Below are 17,124 nucleotides of genomic sequence, written 5' to 3'. Positions count from 1 at the left end.
GCGACTGCCTTCAGCTCAGGTCATGATCTCAGGGCCCTGGGATCGAGTCCCGCATCCGGCTCCCAGCTCAGTGAGAAGCCTGCTTCTCCCTCTCCCACTACCCCCCTGCTTGTGTTCCCTCTCTTGCTGTGTCTCTCTCTGTCAAATAAATAAAATCCTTTTTAAAATTTTAAAAAAAAAAAGAAAGAAAGAAAACTTGGTTATTCAAGAACATCACCTACAGAAGGAGGCAAGCCCAGCGAGGCAAGCCTACCTTACTTCAGGAAAATACAGCCTATGCTGCAAAGGATGTACCATGTGCCTGCTCCGTGACACTGCTGTGTCAGGCAGATGCAAGATGGCACAAGCCCAGACCATCAGCTGTCCCTCTCCACAGCAGTTCTCACAACAGACATCAACAGGTGTGGAAGTTTACAGCCGCCGTAAAACCTACATGGCAACTGAAGGGTTGAAACCACTCTCTGTCACGTGCTCAGTCAAGAAACCCACAGCTATCACTCAGAGAAGGTTGTTAAGAAACATCCAGGCAGCTCAAAGTTCAAAGAATAAAACAAAACTGTACAAAGCAGAACATGACTGGAGTCTGGTACAACTACTTTCTCTTTAGCAGGTTTAGGGGTATTTAGAGGAAAAGATAAGTAGCCCCCATGAGGACCTGGTCACCACTTACCCATCTAATGGTTACATGTCAGCACAAGTGATAACACAAAGAGACAGAATCAGTATTTCTTAAGGACCCACCCTGTGATATTTTTCATCTCACAACATATTTAATTCTCCAAAAGCCCTGTTTCACCTCATTCTTTGTATTTCACTGAAGTCATAACTAAGGCTGAGAACTTAAGGAACTTTTCTAAGGCCAGACAGCTCGTTGAGTGGCAGAAGCAGGATTCAATCCCCCCCACATCGAACTGCAAAGCCAGCTGTATGCCTTGAAAGTCAAAGTGAACGATAGCACAGATCATCAATGTTTCAGGAACACGGAGAAGGAATGATCCCTTGGCCTTACCGTAGCTAAGGAACAACACCGTCATCAAATGCCAGTGCTTTTTTATCAGGCGCAACCTTTTCCCACCCGCTAACTGTGAATCTCAAAGAAGACTGTCCAACCTCTGCTTTATCATCTTCAGCAATGGGGAAATCACTTAACTACCCTCCCCACACATTCATGTTCTAACAACAGATTAGTAGTAAAATCGTCCTTATACAGAGTCAGTATCTTCTTCAGACATGTAGAATCAGATATGGAGGCCATGTAGCCAGAAACAATGGCGAACTACACCGCAGGATTGTTCAACAAAGGCCTCACAGCCCATGGACGTGGCCCAAAATTTTCCCCCAAAACCAGACCCCTCAGCCACTCACCCTCACTAGAAAAACTAATTCCACATGGTGCCTGCTCCCTTGGGTAACACCTTTCTAAATCAAACTTTACACCTACCTATCTGATTGGCAGAGTCTCAGTGACAAGACCGGAACCTAGATGCAAGAGAATCTGAGAAAGGAAGTTTACAGATGCCACCTTAGGAAAGCAAGAATCTGGGTTGAGAATTTCCCTAATATAGGACATTCCCCTATGTCCACTACAGTCCATCACTCAGCTGCCCAACATGAACACACACTCCTTCTCCACAGGTGACTTTCCTAAAACAAAACTGCCCTCATTGAAAGTCATCTTCACTATCTCTTGTACAAAGGAAAATGAGTTTCTACTGTCCCCAGAACTGAAATAAGCCCATCTCCGCACTTACCGCTTTTAGCTCCAAGGAGAGGATCTCCAGGTGATACCCATTCCAGCTCTAATTTACTCAGACCCCCAAACTGTGGACTCAGCTGAAGGTTGACCACCAACAGCATCCTATATATAAAATAACAGAAGGAAGGCAGAAAGCAGAGAAAAAGGAAATCGGTTCAAATACGCAAATACACTCATGACAGAACAAGGAGGGAAATATGGACAGAGTACCCTCTTTCGTTCTGAAATTGGCCCCTGACTGGAGCAGTACCTATTTCATTCTCTTGCCACCAGTACAGGTGAAACAAAATTGAATGTTGGTAAACCTGAGCCTTAATGATGCTGTGGGACAACCCCACTAGCCCTGGACTACCTACCTTTCAACTTCTCATTACATGAGTGAAAACTAGAAATGCTTCATTTGTTTACTCCTCTGATTTTGGGTGCAACGGGGGCAAGCCCACAGGACAGGGCTTCTCCGGGTCCAGATTCTCCTCTGTTCTGTTGATGGTAGAAGGCTCAGAGGAAAGTTGCCATTTTTAGCAAATAAATGTAGGACTCCCAGATAAATTTGAATTTCAGATAGGCAATTTATTTCACTATGTCTCATTTAACAGTGAAGCATACTTATACTAAAAAAAAATGATTTGTTGTTCACCTGAAATACAAATTTAACTGGGCATTCTGTATTTTTTAAATATTTATTTATTTATCCTAGAGAGCGAGCTCGTGAACAGGGGGAAGGGCAGGAGGAGAGGGAGAATCCTCAAGCAGACTCCCCACTGAGCACAGAGCCTGATATGAGGCTAAATCCCAGGCCCCCAAAAGCATGACTCGGGCCCAAAACAAGACTCCACCCCTCACCCAAATGAGCCACCCAGGAACCCCTGGACATTCCATATTTTATCTGTCAGACAAAGAAAAATGAGTACAGGGACTCGTCAGACATTACAAATACCTGTAAATATAATTATTCCAGAAAGGGTGAGAGTTTAGGACAACTGAGGACCTAACAATACTAAGGGACAGATCACCCTAGTCACAAGCCCAAGCTGAGACCAAGGGTATGGTAGAATGATTTGGGGAAGGTGGTTTTTCCCTGCGCTTCCCCATCTCTGAATTAAATGGCTTCTAAATCTCCAAGAGAGGGGTACCAGGTGGCTCAGTTGGTTAAGCATCTGCCTTTGGTTCAGGTCATGATCCCAGCGTCCTTGGATCAAGTCCCACGTCAGGCTTCCTTAGCTCAGCAGGGAGTCTGCTCCTCCTTCATCTGTGGCTCTCCCTGATTGTACACACTCTCTCTCTCTATCTCTGTCAAATAAATAAATAAAATCTTTAAATGAATAAATAAACCTCCAAGAGAAATGACACTCTACCTGTTACCATTCTCTTCCCTGGACTCCCTGCTCCCCCAAGTCTGGGGGAAACAACAGATATGAAGCTTGAAACCCAGTCGTAATAGTTATGAGTTCTATGATCTTATTCATGTTCATGTGTCTGAGCCTCAATCCTACATTCGTAAAATGACAGTAATGGTATTTTCTGAGTTTGTTGTGGAGTAAAACCTCTTGTACCAACATCTGTGTACATTCTATTTCAGCAAAATAAGTTTGAATGTGAGAGGAGGAACACCAGGCTCCCAGAACAAACCACTCTTCTCCATCTACATCCCCATTAGTGGGGCTCTATTTCTCTATTTTTCTGTGGTGGTAGAGCAGAGAAGGCCCTTGATTTGGAATCAGGAAAATCTATTTCTGAACCATAAGCCTCAACAACCAATCTATAAAACTGAGCTAAGAATCCCTACTTCACAAGGTCATTATGCAAATGTATCTAAGAGGTGGGACACTAAATGATCCATAGGCTCTCAAAAAATGCAAATTCCGGGTACCTGGGTGGCTCAGTGGGTTAAAGCCTCTGCCTTCATCTCAGGTCATAATCTCGGGGCCCTGGGATGGAGCCCCACGTTGGGCTCTCTGCTCCATGGGCAGCCTGCTTCCCCCTCTCTCTCTGCCTGCCTCTCTGCCTACTTGTGATCTCTGTCAAAGAAATAAATAAAATCTTTAAAAATATCTGAATTCCGATCCTATTTGCTATTGTGATAATATGTGTAAAGTCCTACGATACAGTCTGTTACCTTCCCACATCTACTCTCCATGGATCTTCTGCCAAGGAACATTTGGTTCAAAGGAAGTGAGAGATCCAGATCAGTGGTTTTCAAATTGCAGGTAATCATCCATTAAGTGGGGTGCTGTTCATATTTTAATATGGAGTAGAACAGGGTGGAATGGAAAATGAAAGCACTGCACATGACAAGGATAATTATTGTTTCCCAAAATTTCTAATTTGTATGTGTATATTTGTGCTCATGTACTCACACATGTGTATATGTGCATTGGGTCCTTCTGCAAAATGCATTTCCTACTATGGGCCATAAGAGTGCGTATGTTTCTGGATGCTCCACATAAGGACTCTCCCCACCCATGTTTCTGAAGACCCTTTAACTGCCTTACATGGGAAAGACATGATCCTTCCAGCCCTGCTCCCCAGATAAGGCACCCTGGTTGAAAGCTCATCCTGGAAACCAGAACTTGGGGGTCAGGCCTCCACTTCACCTTCGGCAAAACAGAAGGTAACTTAGAGGGAACTTCTGATCTTAGGATGGGAGAAGAAACCATGATGACGCAGTTCCTGTAGTTACCAGCCCAGCCCTTTGCTCACTGCTGGAGTTATAAAACCCAAGACCAGAAAACAGAAGCAGCATCTGCGTGGGGCACCCTCTCTAAAAAGATGCATTTTCTTCCCCTCCCCCTGCTGCTCCTTCTATGCTGCAGAGCTGAAGCTGGTAAGTCTTGGGGTTCTTCCCTCTGGAAGCGGCACGATCAGTCCCCAAAACAAAGTTTAGTCTGAAGATAGCTGACCCTTAAACAAGGTTGCAGCATCTCGCAGCAGGAGTCCGGATCGAAGTTCCACTTGGGGTATGCCCACCCAAACTCCGTGGCTACCCGGCCTGGAGTAGTTCCCAGGGACAAGGAACCCCATTGGCCAGGGATAGCCCTCAACAGGTGGGAGGAAGAGAAGCATCTCCTCATGCTAGAATGTGAGATACTGTCCAGAAGGTCCTATGTTCTCTTCATCCTCTGACTACATTTTACCTTGTAATGGGCCATTCTGTGATACTGTTCACGACCTACAGAGAGAAGGTCAAGGAACCTGGAGAGCTGCCCTGCACAGGGACGGAGGAGCATTAAGGCAGAGGCAGCATGGGAGCGGGGGACATCTGAGGTGAAAAATGCCTGAATGGCATCTGCGGCCAGATTGGCTGTTACACCTGCAAGAAGGAATGAGAATTTATATGGGAGGCTGTGGGTGGGGAGACCAGATAGCAGCGGGGTTCCTGAGGGGGACAACGGGCAGGGTACAGGGTGAGAATGAGATTCAAGAGAAGCCTTTCCCAACTTCAACCCATCCTATGCATTCTCTGTGTTCAGGCCCTGGGGGCTCTCTGTTCCAGGGGAGATCATCAGGGGCACAGAGTGCAAGCCACACTCCCGCCCTTACATGGCCCTCCTGAAAATCATCACTCCCCAGAATCGCCTGATGTCCTGTGGTGGTTTCCTGATAAGACGGAACTTCGTGCTGACAGCCGCTCACTGTGCAGGAAGGTGACACAACAAGGTTCTGTTTATCTCCAAAGGGAGATAAAGAGCCAGGGTAACATCCAAGGATGCACATTGGGCAGCCTGAGGAGGGGTCCCTGGACTGGAAAGGCAAGACTTGAATTTAAGGAAACTGTTCCCATGATTGATGGATGCCCTGATCTTTGATCTTTGATCACTTTGATCAGCAACCCCACAAAGGAAAAAGGAGGCTCTAGCCAAGTGTCCTTCCTCCAAATGTAGTTCCCATCTCCCCGACCCCAACAAATGAGATATGTGACCTTCAGGGGCCCACCCAGTTTTTTGTTGTTGTTGTTGTTGTTTTTAAGATTTTATTTATTTATTTGACAGACAGAGATTACAAGTAGGCAGAGAAGCAGGCAGAGAGAGAGGAAGGGAAGCAGGCCCCCTGCTGAGCTGAGAGCCCGATGTGGGACTCGATCCCAGGACCCTGAGATCATGATCTGAGCCAAACGCAGCGGCTTAACCCACTGAGCCACCCAGGCGCCCGGGCCCACCCAGTTTTCCAGGCCACTTTCTCCCTGCCTTTTCCAAGAACACTGGCTTTTAGTTGTCAGGGACTTGACCCATCTTTTCCAAGGGAGGCCAAGAACAAGGCCTACCAGGGACTCCACCACTTCCCTCTTTCCTCTGGCATCTCTTGCTCCAGAGGACTGGCTCTCATAAAGGGCTCCCTGAACTAGCAAGCACTAACCCTGTCCCTTGGATCCTCCATGGCTGGCTCAGTCCCCAGCAATTCCTGAAGGTCCTGGAAATTGTTCCTGTTCCCTGAGTGAAATCTGAGCCCCCCAAATGCCACAAGTGGCCCAGGAAAAGGGGGGGTGAGTAGAGTTCAATAACTGTGATAGACTCCAGTTCCCTTTCCTCAGAGAGGGCACATCCCAGGAGAAACTGGAGACCACTATTTCTCCATGTCCATTCTTCTTCCTCACCACAGTTCCATAATGGTCATCCTCGGAGCCCATAACATACGAAAGAAAGAAGACACATGGCAGAAGCTTAAGGTCATAAAACAATTCCCTCACCCAAAATACGATGACCTTACTCTTCGCCATGACATCATGCTACTGAAGGTGATAATTTCTTTCTCCCCCATCTCCACTTCCTGTTCTCTTAGTTTTCTCCTTCAGGTCCCCATTGCCCTGAGATATCCCCAGCCTGCCTCTGGACTCCAACCCCACCAAGTCACCCCCACTAGGTGTAGTTCTAATGGGAAACAATTTGCCCTGTCCTCCCCTGATTTCCTCCAACTACCCCGTCACCCCTTTCTAGCACTGACAACCCCTCTTGCCCTTCACAGTTGAAGGAGAAAGCCAACCTGACCCTGGCCGTGGGGACGCTCCCCCTTCCGCCCCAGTTCAACTCCATCCCACCTGGCAGAATGTGCTGGGTGGCTGGCTGAGGCAGAAGACAAGTAAACGGAACAGGCTCCGACACTCTGCAGGAGGTGAAGCAGAGACTTATGGATCCCCAGGCCTGCAGACAGTACAGAGGTTTTGACCACAACCTCCAGCTGTGTGTTGGCAATCCCAGGAAGACAAAAACTGCATTTGAGGTGACCATCCGACACGGGTTCTTTCCCACAGATCACTGTTTGGGGTCCAGAACGTCTCCTGGAAGGAGATGGGGTGGGAAGACAATCAGCCAGTGACAGGGTCTCAGATCATAAGGGCCTAAGGAACTGGAATTGCCCCTCTGCAGATCTACCCCCCACCCCGCCATGTAGGCTCTGACCATCCCTCCTAGACTGCTGCACAGCACACATGGGGTGGCAAGAAGGAAAGGGAAAAGGGCTATCAAACCGAGATGTATAATCCCATGAGAAGCCAGGGTTGCTGGGTCTGACCCGAGGTCTCACTGTGACTCAGGACTGGGACCCACAGGAAGGAATGGATGAATTCCCTGCTCACCTTCTGTGTGCTCTCTCCCCCACACCTCTGTCCCACGGGGAGATTCAGGGGGCCCTCTTCTCTGTGCTGGGGTGGCCCAGGGCATTGTCTCCTATGGACAGTTGGATGCAAAGCCCCCTGCTGTCTTCACCCGAATCTCCTACTACCGGCCCTGGATCAATGAGGTCCTAAAGCAGAACTAAGCCTGGAGGGAGCCTGAGCCAGCCCAAGGGGAAATCTGGACCTGCGCAGGCTCTCTGTACCACTTACTCCAGAGCTGCCTCTGGTCTCTGCTGAGACCCCACCATGTCCCTCAGATCCAAGAGGGCTCCTCCAGGTCACAGAGTCCTCAAAAACCTCAATAAAAACCCAGCTTCATGATGTAAGCATGTGTCCTCTCTCTGGCGCTCCTTCTCCTGACACAGAGCAACCAGCCCCCAGCATGGGGAGCCTACAAGCTTTGGAAGGAATGGGGGTGTGGGAGGGGGGCATAAGTGTGAGAGAGACAGGGAAGAAATAATGGAGAAAAATTAGGGAAAGAAAGAAGAGAGAGAGAATCCCTGGAGAGGCAGGATTGGTATTTCCGACTTAAACAAGATGTTGCACCAGATCCTTGCTGTAATCAACCTACACCAATTTGGATTTACCTCTAGGTATTCAGAATCACTAAGAACAGTGTGAATCACAAGCAAAAATGTGAGATGTTTAGAGCATCCCTGACCTCTCCCCACTAGTTACCAAGAGTAGCACCCCTCCCCACTAAGTTAACCAACCAGAAGTTTCTCAGGGCATTGCCCTGTTGGTCCCCAAGGGGCCAGGGGAGTGGGAATCATCCTCAGTGAGAACCGCTGGCTTAAATATGCGATCTAGGGAAGGCAGTTAGTGCCACATAAGGCTCTCCTATAGTCCACCTCGATAAGATCTACCATCTGTGGAGCTTCAGTGTGAGATGCAAAGAAGATTGTCTCTCACTCCGTGCTGCAAAACAGAGAGCTAAAACAGATAAGAGGAGGGATAGCTTCTTAAGTTCTGTGTGGGCAACATCCAGCCACAAGGGCTGCACCCAAACCAGTAGGAAGTCAAAAGCCTAGTGCCTACCCAACACAAGGTCTTGCCCGTTGAGGGACTGGCTGGGGGACAGAAGCCAGGGCAGGAGGATGGGGAAGGGTACAAGGGGAACCTGAGGCTGATAGGTCTCCTGGCTTCTGAAGGTATAGTGAGTCCCTGCAACTCTTCCTAGCAATTGTCTTTAAGACATTATGTCTTACAAAAAGATTCATGAATAAAGATTTTAATCTCTGCATCGTTAATAATTGAAAAATTGGAGTGGCACCTGGGTGGCTCAGTGGGTTAAGTTTCTGCCTTCAGCTCAGGTCATGATCCCAGTGTCCTAGGATAGAGGCCCCAATCTGGCCCTCTGCTCAGCAGGAAGCCTGCTTCCCCCTCTCTCTCTGCCTGCCTCTCTGCCTACTTGAGATCTCTGTCTATCAAATAAATAAATAAAATCTTTTTTAAAAAATTGGAATCCTGGGCGCCTGGGTGGCTCAGTGGGTTAAGCCGCTGCCTTCGGCTCAGGTCATGATCTCAGGGTCCTGGGATAGAGCCCCGCATCGGGCTCTCTGCTCAGCGGGGAGCCTGCTTCCTCCTCTCTCTCTCTGCCTGCCTCTCTGCCTACTTGTAATCTCTCTCTGTCAAATAAATAAATAAAATCTTTTTAAAAAAATTTGTTTTCAAAAACACTCAATCACGTGGGAAAATTCGAAGTGTGAGTGTAATACAGAATTGTTGTTCCTGGGAAGACCTGGGACTTCTCCTCTCACTGTAAACTATCCCTTGACTGAACATCCCTCCACCAGGCCATGAGAGATTTAGAAGCTAACAGATCTCTGCCCAGATTATGCAATTTGTGATTGGGGCCATTATTTACTGAGTCTATGTTTTTTGTTTGTTTGTCTGTTTGTTTAAGATTTATTTATTAGAGAGAGAGAGAAAATGAGCAGGGGAGAGGCAGAGGAAGAGGGAGAGAGAGAACCTCAAGCAGACTCTCTGCTGAGTGTGGACCCAATGTAGGACTCGATCTCAGGACCCTGATATCATGACCTGAGCCCAAACCAAGAGTAACATGTTTAGCTGGCTGAGCCACCCAGTCTATGTTTTTGATTAAATGATGAAACGTTTCTGGCCTTACTCAAACTTAAGAGTACTTTCAACTTACCTGGATATTTGAAGTATTTGAAATTTTGTGTTTTTGTTTCTGTCACTTGGCTTTAGGGCTATGAAACACCATGGCTCCCCAGAACTACTTCAAGTTCATGTCCTCATCAATTAGGAAAAGATTGCATTATTGGGCGGGGGTAGCCAGGAAACTGAGATCTTTGCTAATTTTCGTGATGGTTTTCCTGAGGACAGTCTTCTTTGATTTTCATCTCACACATGACCTTATCTGCATTGGGCTTGCAGGCTCGGAAAATGCGGCATGACCAACTGCAAGTTTTCCATCGTCAGCCCCACCTCTGGGCCGTGAAACAGTCACATCAATGTGTTCTTTGGGCCTTTATCTCAAAGGGTCTGTCTGTCAGGTCCCAGCAGGGACAGAGGGCATAATTTAGAAAAAGTCCAATGGAGGATCTATGTGCAAAGAGAACAGGAATTTAGGTATTTTAGGAAAATTTAGGAAAAGTCCAATAGAGGATCTATGTGCAAAGGAAACAGGAAACCAAAAGGTGGTGGTCATGTACCCCAGAACTGGCAACAGTATGAAGCCACCACTGTCCCTTTGGCATGAAGAGGGCTGGGTAAGGAGTGGTTACAGAAACACAGAAGGAGGGCTGAAGCTCTGCCTCCACTAGCTCGAGCTATAGCAGCAGGATGGGAGCTGTGGGACCATGGGTCCGTGGAAGGACCCTAACAGACACTGAGTATCTGATCTTGGGACATCAAGTGACTGTGATCACACCGACTGAATTAAAAGCCCAAGTTCCAGGGCGCCTGGGTGGCTCAGTGGGTTAAGCCTCTGCCTTCGACTCAGGTCATGATCCCAGGGTCCTGGGATCGAGTCCAGAATCGGGCTCTCTGCTCAGCGGGGAGCCTGCTTCCCTTCCCACCCCCCACCTGCTGCTCTGCCTAATTGTGATATCTCTCTCTCTCTCTCTCTCTCTCTCTCTGTGTCAAATAAATAAATAAAATCTAAAAAAAAAAAAGGTCCTGGTTCCCAGGCATAGCCTGGGAGATTTGCTTCCACCAGAACCGAGGATATCTTAAAAGTTCCACAAAACCTAAAGTTATGGCTGCCAGCTGTCATGTCAAGTCTGTCTTGATGGCGAGCAAATCCCTAGGCAACAACGAACTTACCCCACTGGCATGGATAACTCACCCGTATTATTATACCAAGATAGAGGCGTTGCCACATAATAAAGGGCAGGAAGAAGTGTGAGGCACACCTTGGGGCTTCTGTCCAGTAACAACTAAAACATGTAGCTGTAGCAACCCAACCCCCACCGCCCCCCCCAAAAAAAGCACAGGAACCGCAGAGATAAAGGTCTGGGTTACCCTAGTGGGTAAACAATTTAAACCAACAGAAGAGTTTGCCAAGGAGTGGACCAGGAAGGGAATGGGGATAGATGCCAGGGGAGAGAGACAACTACTCATGGTGGCCCTAGGACTAGCTGCCACTGGGCGACTATATCCTATCCTTAGAAAGAGACGAACATTTAAGTCAGTAGACTTTGCGAGTTACCTGGGTGGTTTAGTGGGTTAAGCATCGGACTCCTGGTTTCCACTCAGGTCATAGGATCAAGCCCTGCCTTGGGCTCCCTGCTCAGCACAGAGTCTATTTGTTCTCTGCTCCTCCCCCTGTTCGTGCTCTCTCTCTTTCTCTCTCTCTCTCTCTTTCTCTCTCAACTAAATAAATAAAAGCTTTTTAAAAAAATCTTTTAAATCAGTAGACTTTAAGTAAGCCTCCGTAATGCAAGGGGCTTCATCGCATCAGGTGAAGGCCTTGAGAGCAAAGACAGGTTCCCTACAAAGGAATTCTCAAGACTGTGACAGAGAAAACCTGTCTGTTTCTAACGGCTGCCCTGAGGAATTCAGATTCAAGACTGCAACTTCAACTCTTACCTGAACTTCCAGCCTGCTGGCATGACCTACAGATTTCAAACTTATCAGCTCCCACAGTGGTGTGAGCCAATTCTTTAAAATAATATCTTTTATATGGGGTGCCTGGGTGATGCAGTCAGTTTAGCAGCGGACTCTTTGTTTCCACTCAGGTCGTGATCTAGGAGTCATGGGGTCGAGCCCCGCATCTTTCTCCACACTCAGTGCAGAGTCTGCTTGGGATTCTGTTTCCCTCTTCCTCTACCCCTCCTGCTCGCTCTCTTTCTCTCTCTCTCTCTCTCTCTCTCAGATAAATAAATAAAATCTTTTTAAAAATAATTATATCTCTTACAGATAGATAGGTAGACACCCAAAAATATTTATGTGTACTTTTTATATAAATGGAAATGACTGCTACCTTGAAGAATCAATGACAAGGTGAAATGAACTCAATGTGGAGCAGGAGGGGACCTGACCTGACAGTGTCCCTACTCCATCAATGCTCAGGGACAGGCACTTCCACAGAAGGCTTCTTACTCTGGTCATCCACAACTCCTTCCCTAAAATCTTTCTCTGGTGTAGGAACATGGTCAGCCAGTGCACACAGCAGATGAGAAGCGGCCCCTCAAGTGGTCTCACCCCTTAAGGGATGGAAATGGATGGGTAATGAACCCCAAGTCATCACTCTGCTAGTGAGACAACTCTGAGACCTGTCTTACAACATCTCCCAAAAGTCCCAGGTGAGATGAAGCTTAAGGCGTCCACATCAATCACCTGCTCAGAAACATACCCTGTATTTTCTTCCCCTCTTTCCCTCCCTACTCTACTTCTCCTCTCGACTCCTCTCTTGATGCTTCCAGGAGTCACATCACAAGTAAACTACTTGCACTCAAATCTTTGTATCAGGGTCTGTTCTGGCAAAAACCCAAACTAAAATATTCCCAGAAATCATGATTTATTAAATCTCTGGTGATTAGGGGGCACCTGTGTGGCTCAATGGGTTAAAGCCTCTGCCTTTGGCTCAGGTCATGATCTCAGGGTCCTGGGATGGAGCCCTGCATCAGGCTCTCTGCTCAGCAGGAAGCCTGCTTCCTCCTTTTTCTCTCTGCTGCCTCTCTGCCTACTTGTGATCTCTGTCTGTCAAATAAATAAATAAAATCTTTAAAAAATAAATAAACAAAACTTCTAGATGATGTGACAAGCGAGTACCTTTTTACCTTGGGGTTTGGAACGATTTCTCCAAGGCATGCAAAAGCCATTAACTTAAAAGCAAGTTTCTTCACCTTGCATACTGACATTTTGAACTGGATACAATTTTGTTAATGGGGGCTGTCCTGTGCATTGTAAGGTGTTTAACAGCAGCTCTGGCCTCCCACTAGATGCAGCCACTGCCAATACTACCCCAGTTACAAGAACCAAAAATGTCCCCAAGGCACTGTCAGATGTCCCTTGGAGGTACAGTTGCCAGATTTAAGGGGGAAAAACAAAACACCCAGTTAAACTTGAATCTCAGATCAACAACAGCAAAATAGTATGTGTCCCAAATGTTATCCGGGAAATGCTTATATTGAATCTGTTTCATTGTTTATCTGATATTCAGATTTAACCAGATGTCCTGTATTTTATCTGAAAATTACCTCCAGTTAAGAACTACTGTCTCAGGGGTGCCTGGGTGGCTCAATGGGTTAAGCCTCTGCCTTCGGCTCAGGTCATGATCGCAGGGTCCTGGGATAGAGCCCCGCATCAGGCTCTCTGCTCAGCAGGGATTCTGCTTCTCCCTCTCTCTGCCTGCCTCTCTGCCTACTTGTGATCTCTCTCTCTGCCCAAAAAATAAATAAAATCTTAAAAAAAAAAAAAAAAGAACTACTGTCTCAAAGGAAAAGTGATCTGATCACCTTTAAGAGAATGAAAAAGCAAGACATCAGGTGGAGGAAGATCCTTGTATCACACATTCAGAATTTATGAATAATGCCTATTGAACAATAAGAAAAGAATCAGACCATCCAATAAAAAACACAGACAAGAGACTTGAACAGGAAATTCACAAAACAAGATATCCAAATGGCCAATAAACATATGAAAGGCACCCAACCTCATTTGCAGTCAGAAAAATACAAATTAAAATCACAATACAATACCACTACACACCCACCAGAATGGCTACAAATAAAGACTGATAATATCAGTGCTGCCAAGTAGGGCAACAGGACTGCTCCGACAGGGCTGGAGGGCTTGTAAACCCACTCAGCCACTTCGACAACATCCGCTGAGAAACTGAAAACATGCACATCCACTGACCTATCAATTCCACTTCTAGGAATATACCCTTTAGAAAGCCCCGCCTCATAAAGCATGAACAAGAACGCTCATAACAGCAGGATACTTGGGAAAAATCCAAACGTCCATCCACAATAGAATGAATTATGGTACTGGTAATAGTACATGGGGTGTCACCCCTCAATAAAACATAACCACTGTTAGACACAATATCGTGGATGAATCTCACAAGCACATTATTGAGGAGACAAAAAGAGCAAGACTCAAAAGAAGATCTATTGTGTTAGTCCATTTCAGAAACTGACAAAACCAATGTATGTGTTCAAAGTCAAGATAGCGATTGCCGTTGCTAAGAATGGAAAAGGCAGGAATTAGGATAAGGCACGCAACTGGGGAACGAGGGCCTTCTGGGGAGCTGGTAAGTTTCCGTTCCTGACTGGGGGAGGCGATAACTCACTGAATGATATTTGTGTTATGCACAGCAATTAAAAGTTGGAATTTTTGTTGTTGTTGTTGTTGTTAAGCTGCTCTCAGTCCCTCTGAGGGTTTTGGTGACCTTATTTCTAGTTGATATCTAACGCTTGCCATCCAGTGTCCTCTCTTTTTCCTCACTCAGCCAATTTGACCATACTTTTCTTAAAGATTTATTTGAGAGAGAGAGAGAGCACGAGCAGGAGGGGCAGAGGGAGAGGGAGAGAATCTAGAGCAAACTCCACGCTGAGCATGGAGCCCACACCAGGCTCGATCCCACGACCCTGAGACCACTCACAACCCAAGCTGAAACCAAGAGTCAGGTGCCCAACCAACTGCACCACCTAGGTGCCCTGACCGTAAAATAAAGACATATTTTTACCTACAGCAGCCTCTTTGACTACGCTGGTTAATCACCAATGAGGATATTTTTTTAAGACCTGGAAGCATTAATCCGGACATTTTCTTTCTTAACTTACAGGGTTGTTGCCTTTTAATATTTTACTTTACAATTTTCCATTAATTGATTTTCCTACTCTATGTGTGATCTCCCTTCTCCCACAAGGATGATGGATTTAATTGGGCATAAACACTGTTAGTAAAGGAAGTGCAGCTCACACCTGGCCTGGTCTATGCTGCAGCCTTGTTCCAAACCTGAGGTAAAAACATCAGCTCTAACTCCACTCTAATGAAGCATGGTCCACCCCTTCTTCAAGCAGCACAGTTCCCATTAAAGTTACAGCTGCTCTAACCTCTGTCTTTACTCTCCGGACCGGTCAGGTGATCCATGGTCGAGAGAGCTCTGCTCTTTTCATTTTGGGTTTTTTTTTTTTTTAAGATTATTTATTTATTTATTTGACACAGACAGAGAGGGAGGGAGAGAGCAAGCACAAGCAGGGGGAGCGGCAGGCAAGTGAGAAGCAGGCTCCCCCGCTGATCGAGGAGCCCAATGCAGGGCTCGATAGCAAGACCCTGGGATCATGACCTGAGTGGAAGGCAGCCTCTTAACTTACTGAGCCACCCAGGCCCCCCGAGAGCTCTGCTGTGTTAGATTCATCCTCCTTTTACCCATTCAATCTGGAATAATAAAAGCATGCTTCAGCTTCTCACCACCTCACCCCCCTCACTCGAGAATTCCCCAAACAGGTGCCAAACAGTACTAGCAGGCCAGTGAAAAAATAACTGGTATTCATCTGGCAATGTTCGGTCTTCTAAAGCAATTGCAAGAGTCTGCTGTATCATAAAATCAGCAAACATGTTATTGTCCATGACTGTGATTCTGAGGATCCCATGAGCATATGGCTTCCTCCTGTAGACATTGTGTAAGCTTCCACTTGAAGATTATTCCTGTCTTCCTCATATACTGAACCACCTCTCTCTCAGCTACCTACCCACCTCCTTCTTCTTCTCTGGAATTACATACCATAGATCATCTTCCCATGAAGTCCCTGCTCATCAGACAAACCTTCTCAAGTTCTTCATACTCCACTAAGAGTTGTAAATCTCGTGTTTAGTAATCCATGACCCAGCAACAAAATAGGAGGACCATTCTGTCCCCTGACTTGGCCTGGCCTTCCTGCCTGTATCGGTTTACTCTACTGTGGGCCATGGGGGAAACAAACCCAGGAAAAGCCCCTGATGGCTGTTTCACAGCGCAGAGCCAGAACACTGCCCACAGTCTGCAGACCGTGGCCCTTCCTCTGAGAGGGAGGAGATGGAATTTCTGGGCTAGTGAAGCCTCTGGTGGCGTAAGACAAGCTGCTATTCATGCTGAACATTTTTCCCTTCAGTCTGACAAAAGGCTGATTTCTGTGGGTGTGTCTCTCTCTCTCTGCCTCTCTCTTAGACACACTCTCTCTCACATACATACACACAAACACAGGCATACACACTCCAGCACTTGCAGAGCCCATAGGAGGGTAATCCTTAGCTCATTTCATTTCTTACTCGCTACTCTGGAAAGCAGACTCAGAGAGATCTCAGGGGTCCTTGGTATTCATGGCAAGTCCAGACCAAGAACAGAAGAAGATGGGGCTGATGCTGGAGGTGAGAAGGTATCAACTCCTGAGTAAGGCTCCACTGGGAACAGATGTCTGGACAGAGTCTGACTGGAGAGTGTGGCATCTGGAACTCTGCATGGAGAGAAGAGAAGGGAAGGGATGGGATGTATGATGGAGCCCCAGGAGAAAAGCTGGCATTTCCACAGAGGGCAAGCCTCTGGGAACACTGCTTTTTTCACCACAAAGTCTGGGGTCAGGAGAGACTATCATTAAAGGGAGGAAGGGGGTTCTGGGATCCTTAATCTGCTGTATCTCCAGTATTAAGATCTCAGTTGGATGGCTAGTTGGTTGGTTCTTATTTTAATAAGAAACTATGTGAAATGATGATGTGAATCACCTTTAGCAAGTAACATGCCAGAGCCTGAGAGAAGTTGCAGAAAACTGCCCAAACAAAATGAAGCAGGGGACATTCACACAATTAGAGGTAGCACAGGGGAAGGGCAGAGGTGCCTGTCATGAGCAAAACCCCCCCAACCCTGTGCCCAAGCTGAGGGGAGCAGCCAGGACACCCCTCCACCTCAGTCTCAGCTTCCTGTTGTGCCCTGTGGTGATGACCTCACCACCGAGAGGAACCACCACGCTCAGCGCCTTTTGCTGTTTCAGGAAGCAGCTGTGGAAGAAACGGTCCCATTTCAATGAATGAGATCCTTGTGACTCTACAGACTCAGAAGAGACCCTTGTCTTTCTGAAGGGCAAACCAGCTGCATTTGCGCCAATATCCAGATGCAAACAGAAATTTCTCATGTCTTGTCTGGCTCAGATTTGAATGTTTTAACTTCTCAAGTGTCAGACGGACCATGAGAGCTGCAAACAGCTTAACTTAACTAGTTCAATTGTAAAAGGAGAGGCTAAGAAGAAAGGAGAAGTCAACTCACTCATCCCCAGGACTCAGAAAAAGAAAGACTGTGATGTTTGAGGGG

The 17,124-nt window shown here is 46.8% G+C and overlaps 1 protein-coding gene across 1 annotated transcript; it reads left to right on the top strand.

Annotated features, from left to right (window-relative positions):
* Positions 1-4,465: 4,465 nt before the first annotated feature.
* On the top strand, positions 4,466-7,679 carry CMA1 (chymase 1). The gene is given in 5 exon segments (XM_032343973.1): positions 4,466-4,580; positions 5,250-5,400; positions 6,353-6,488; positions 6,716-6,970; positions 7,364-7,679. Coding segments are annotated over 5 exon segments (741 nt in total). The 5' UTR covers positions 4,466-4,525; the 3' UTR covers positions 7,508-7,679.
* The last annotated feature ends 9,445 nt before the right edge of the window (positions 7,680-17,124 follow it).

Source organism: Mustela erminea, chromosome 5 (genome assembly GCF_009829155.1).
Source record: "Mustela erminea isolate mMusErm1 chromosome 5, mMusErm1.Pri, whole genome shotgun sequence".
Taxonomy (NCBI): domain Eukaryota; kingdom Metazoa; phylum Chordata; class Mammalia; order Carnivora; family Mustelidae; genus Mustela; species Mustela erminea.
This window is presented reverse-complemented; position numbering and strand designations above follow the sequence as displayed.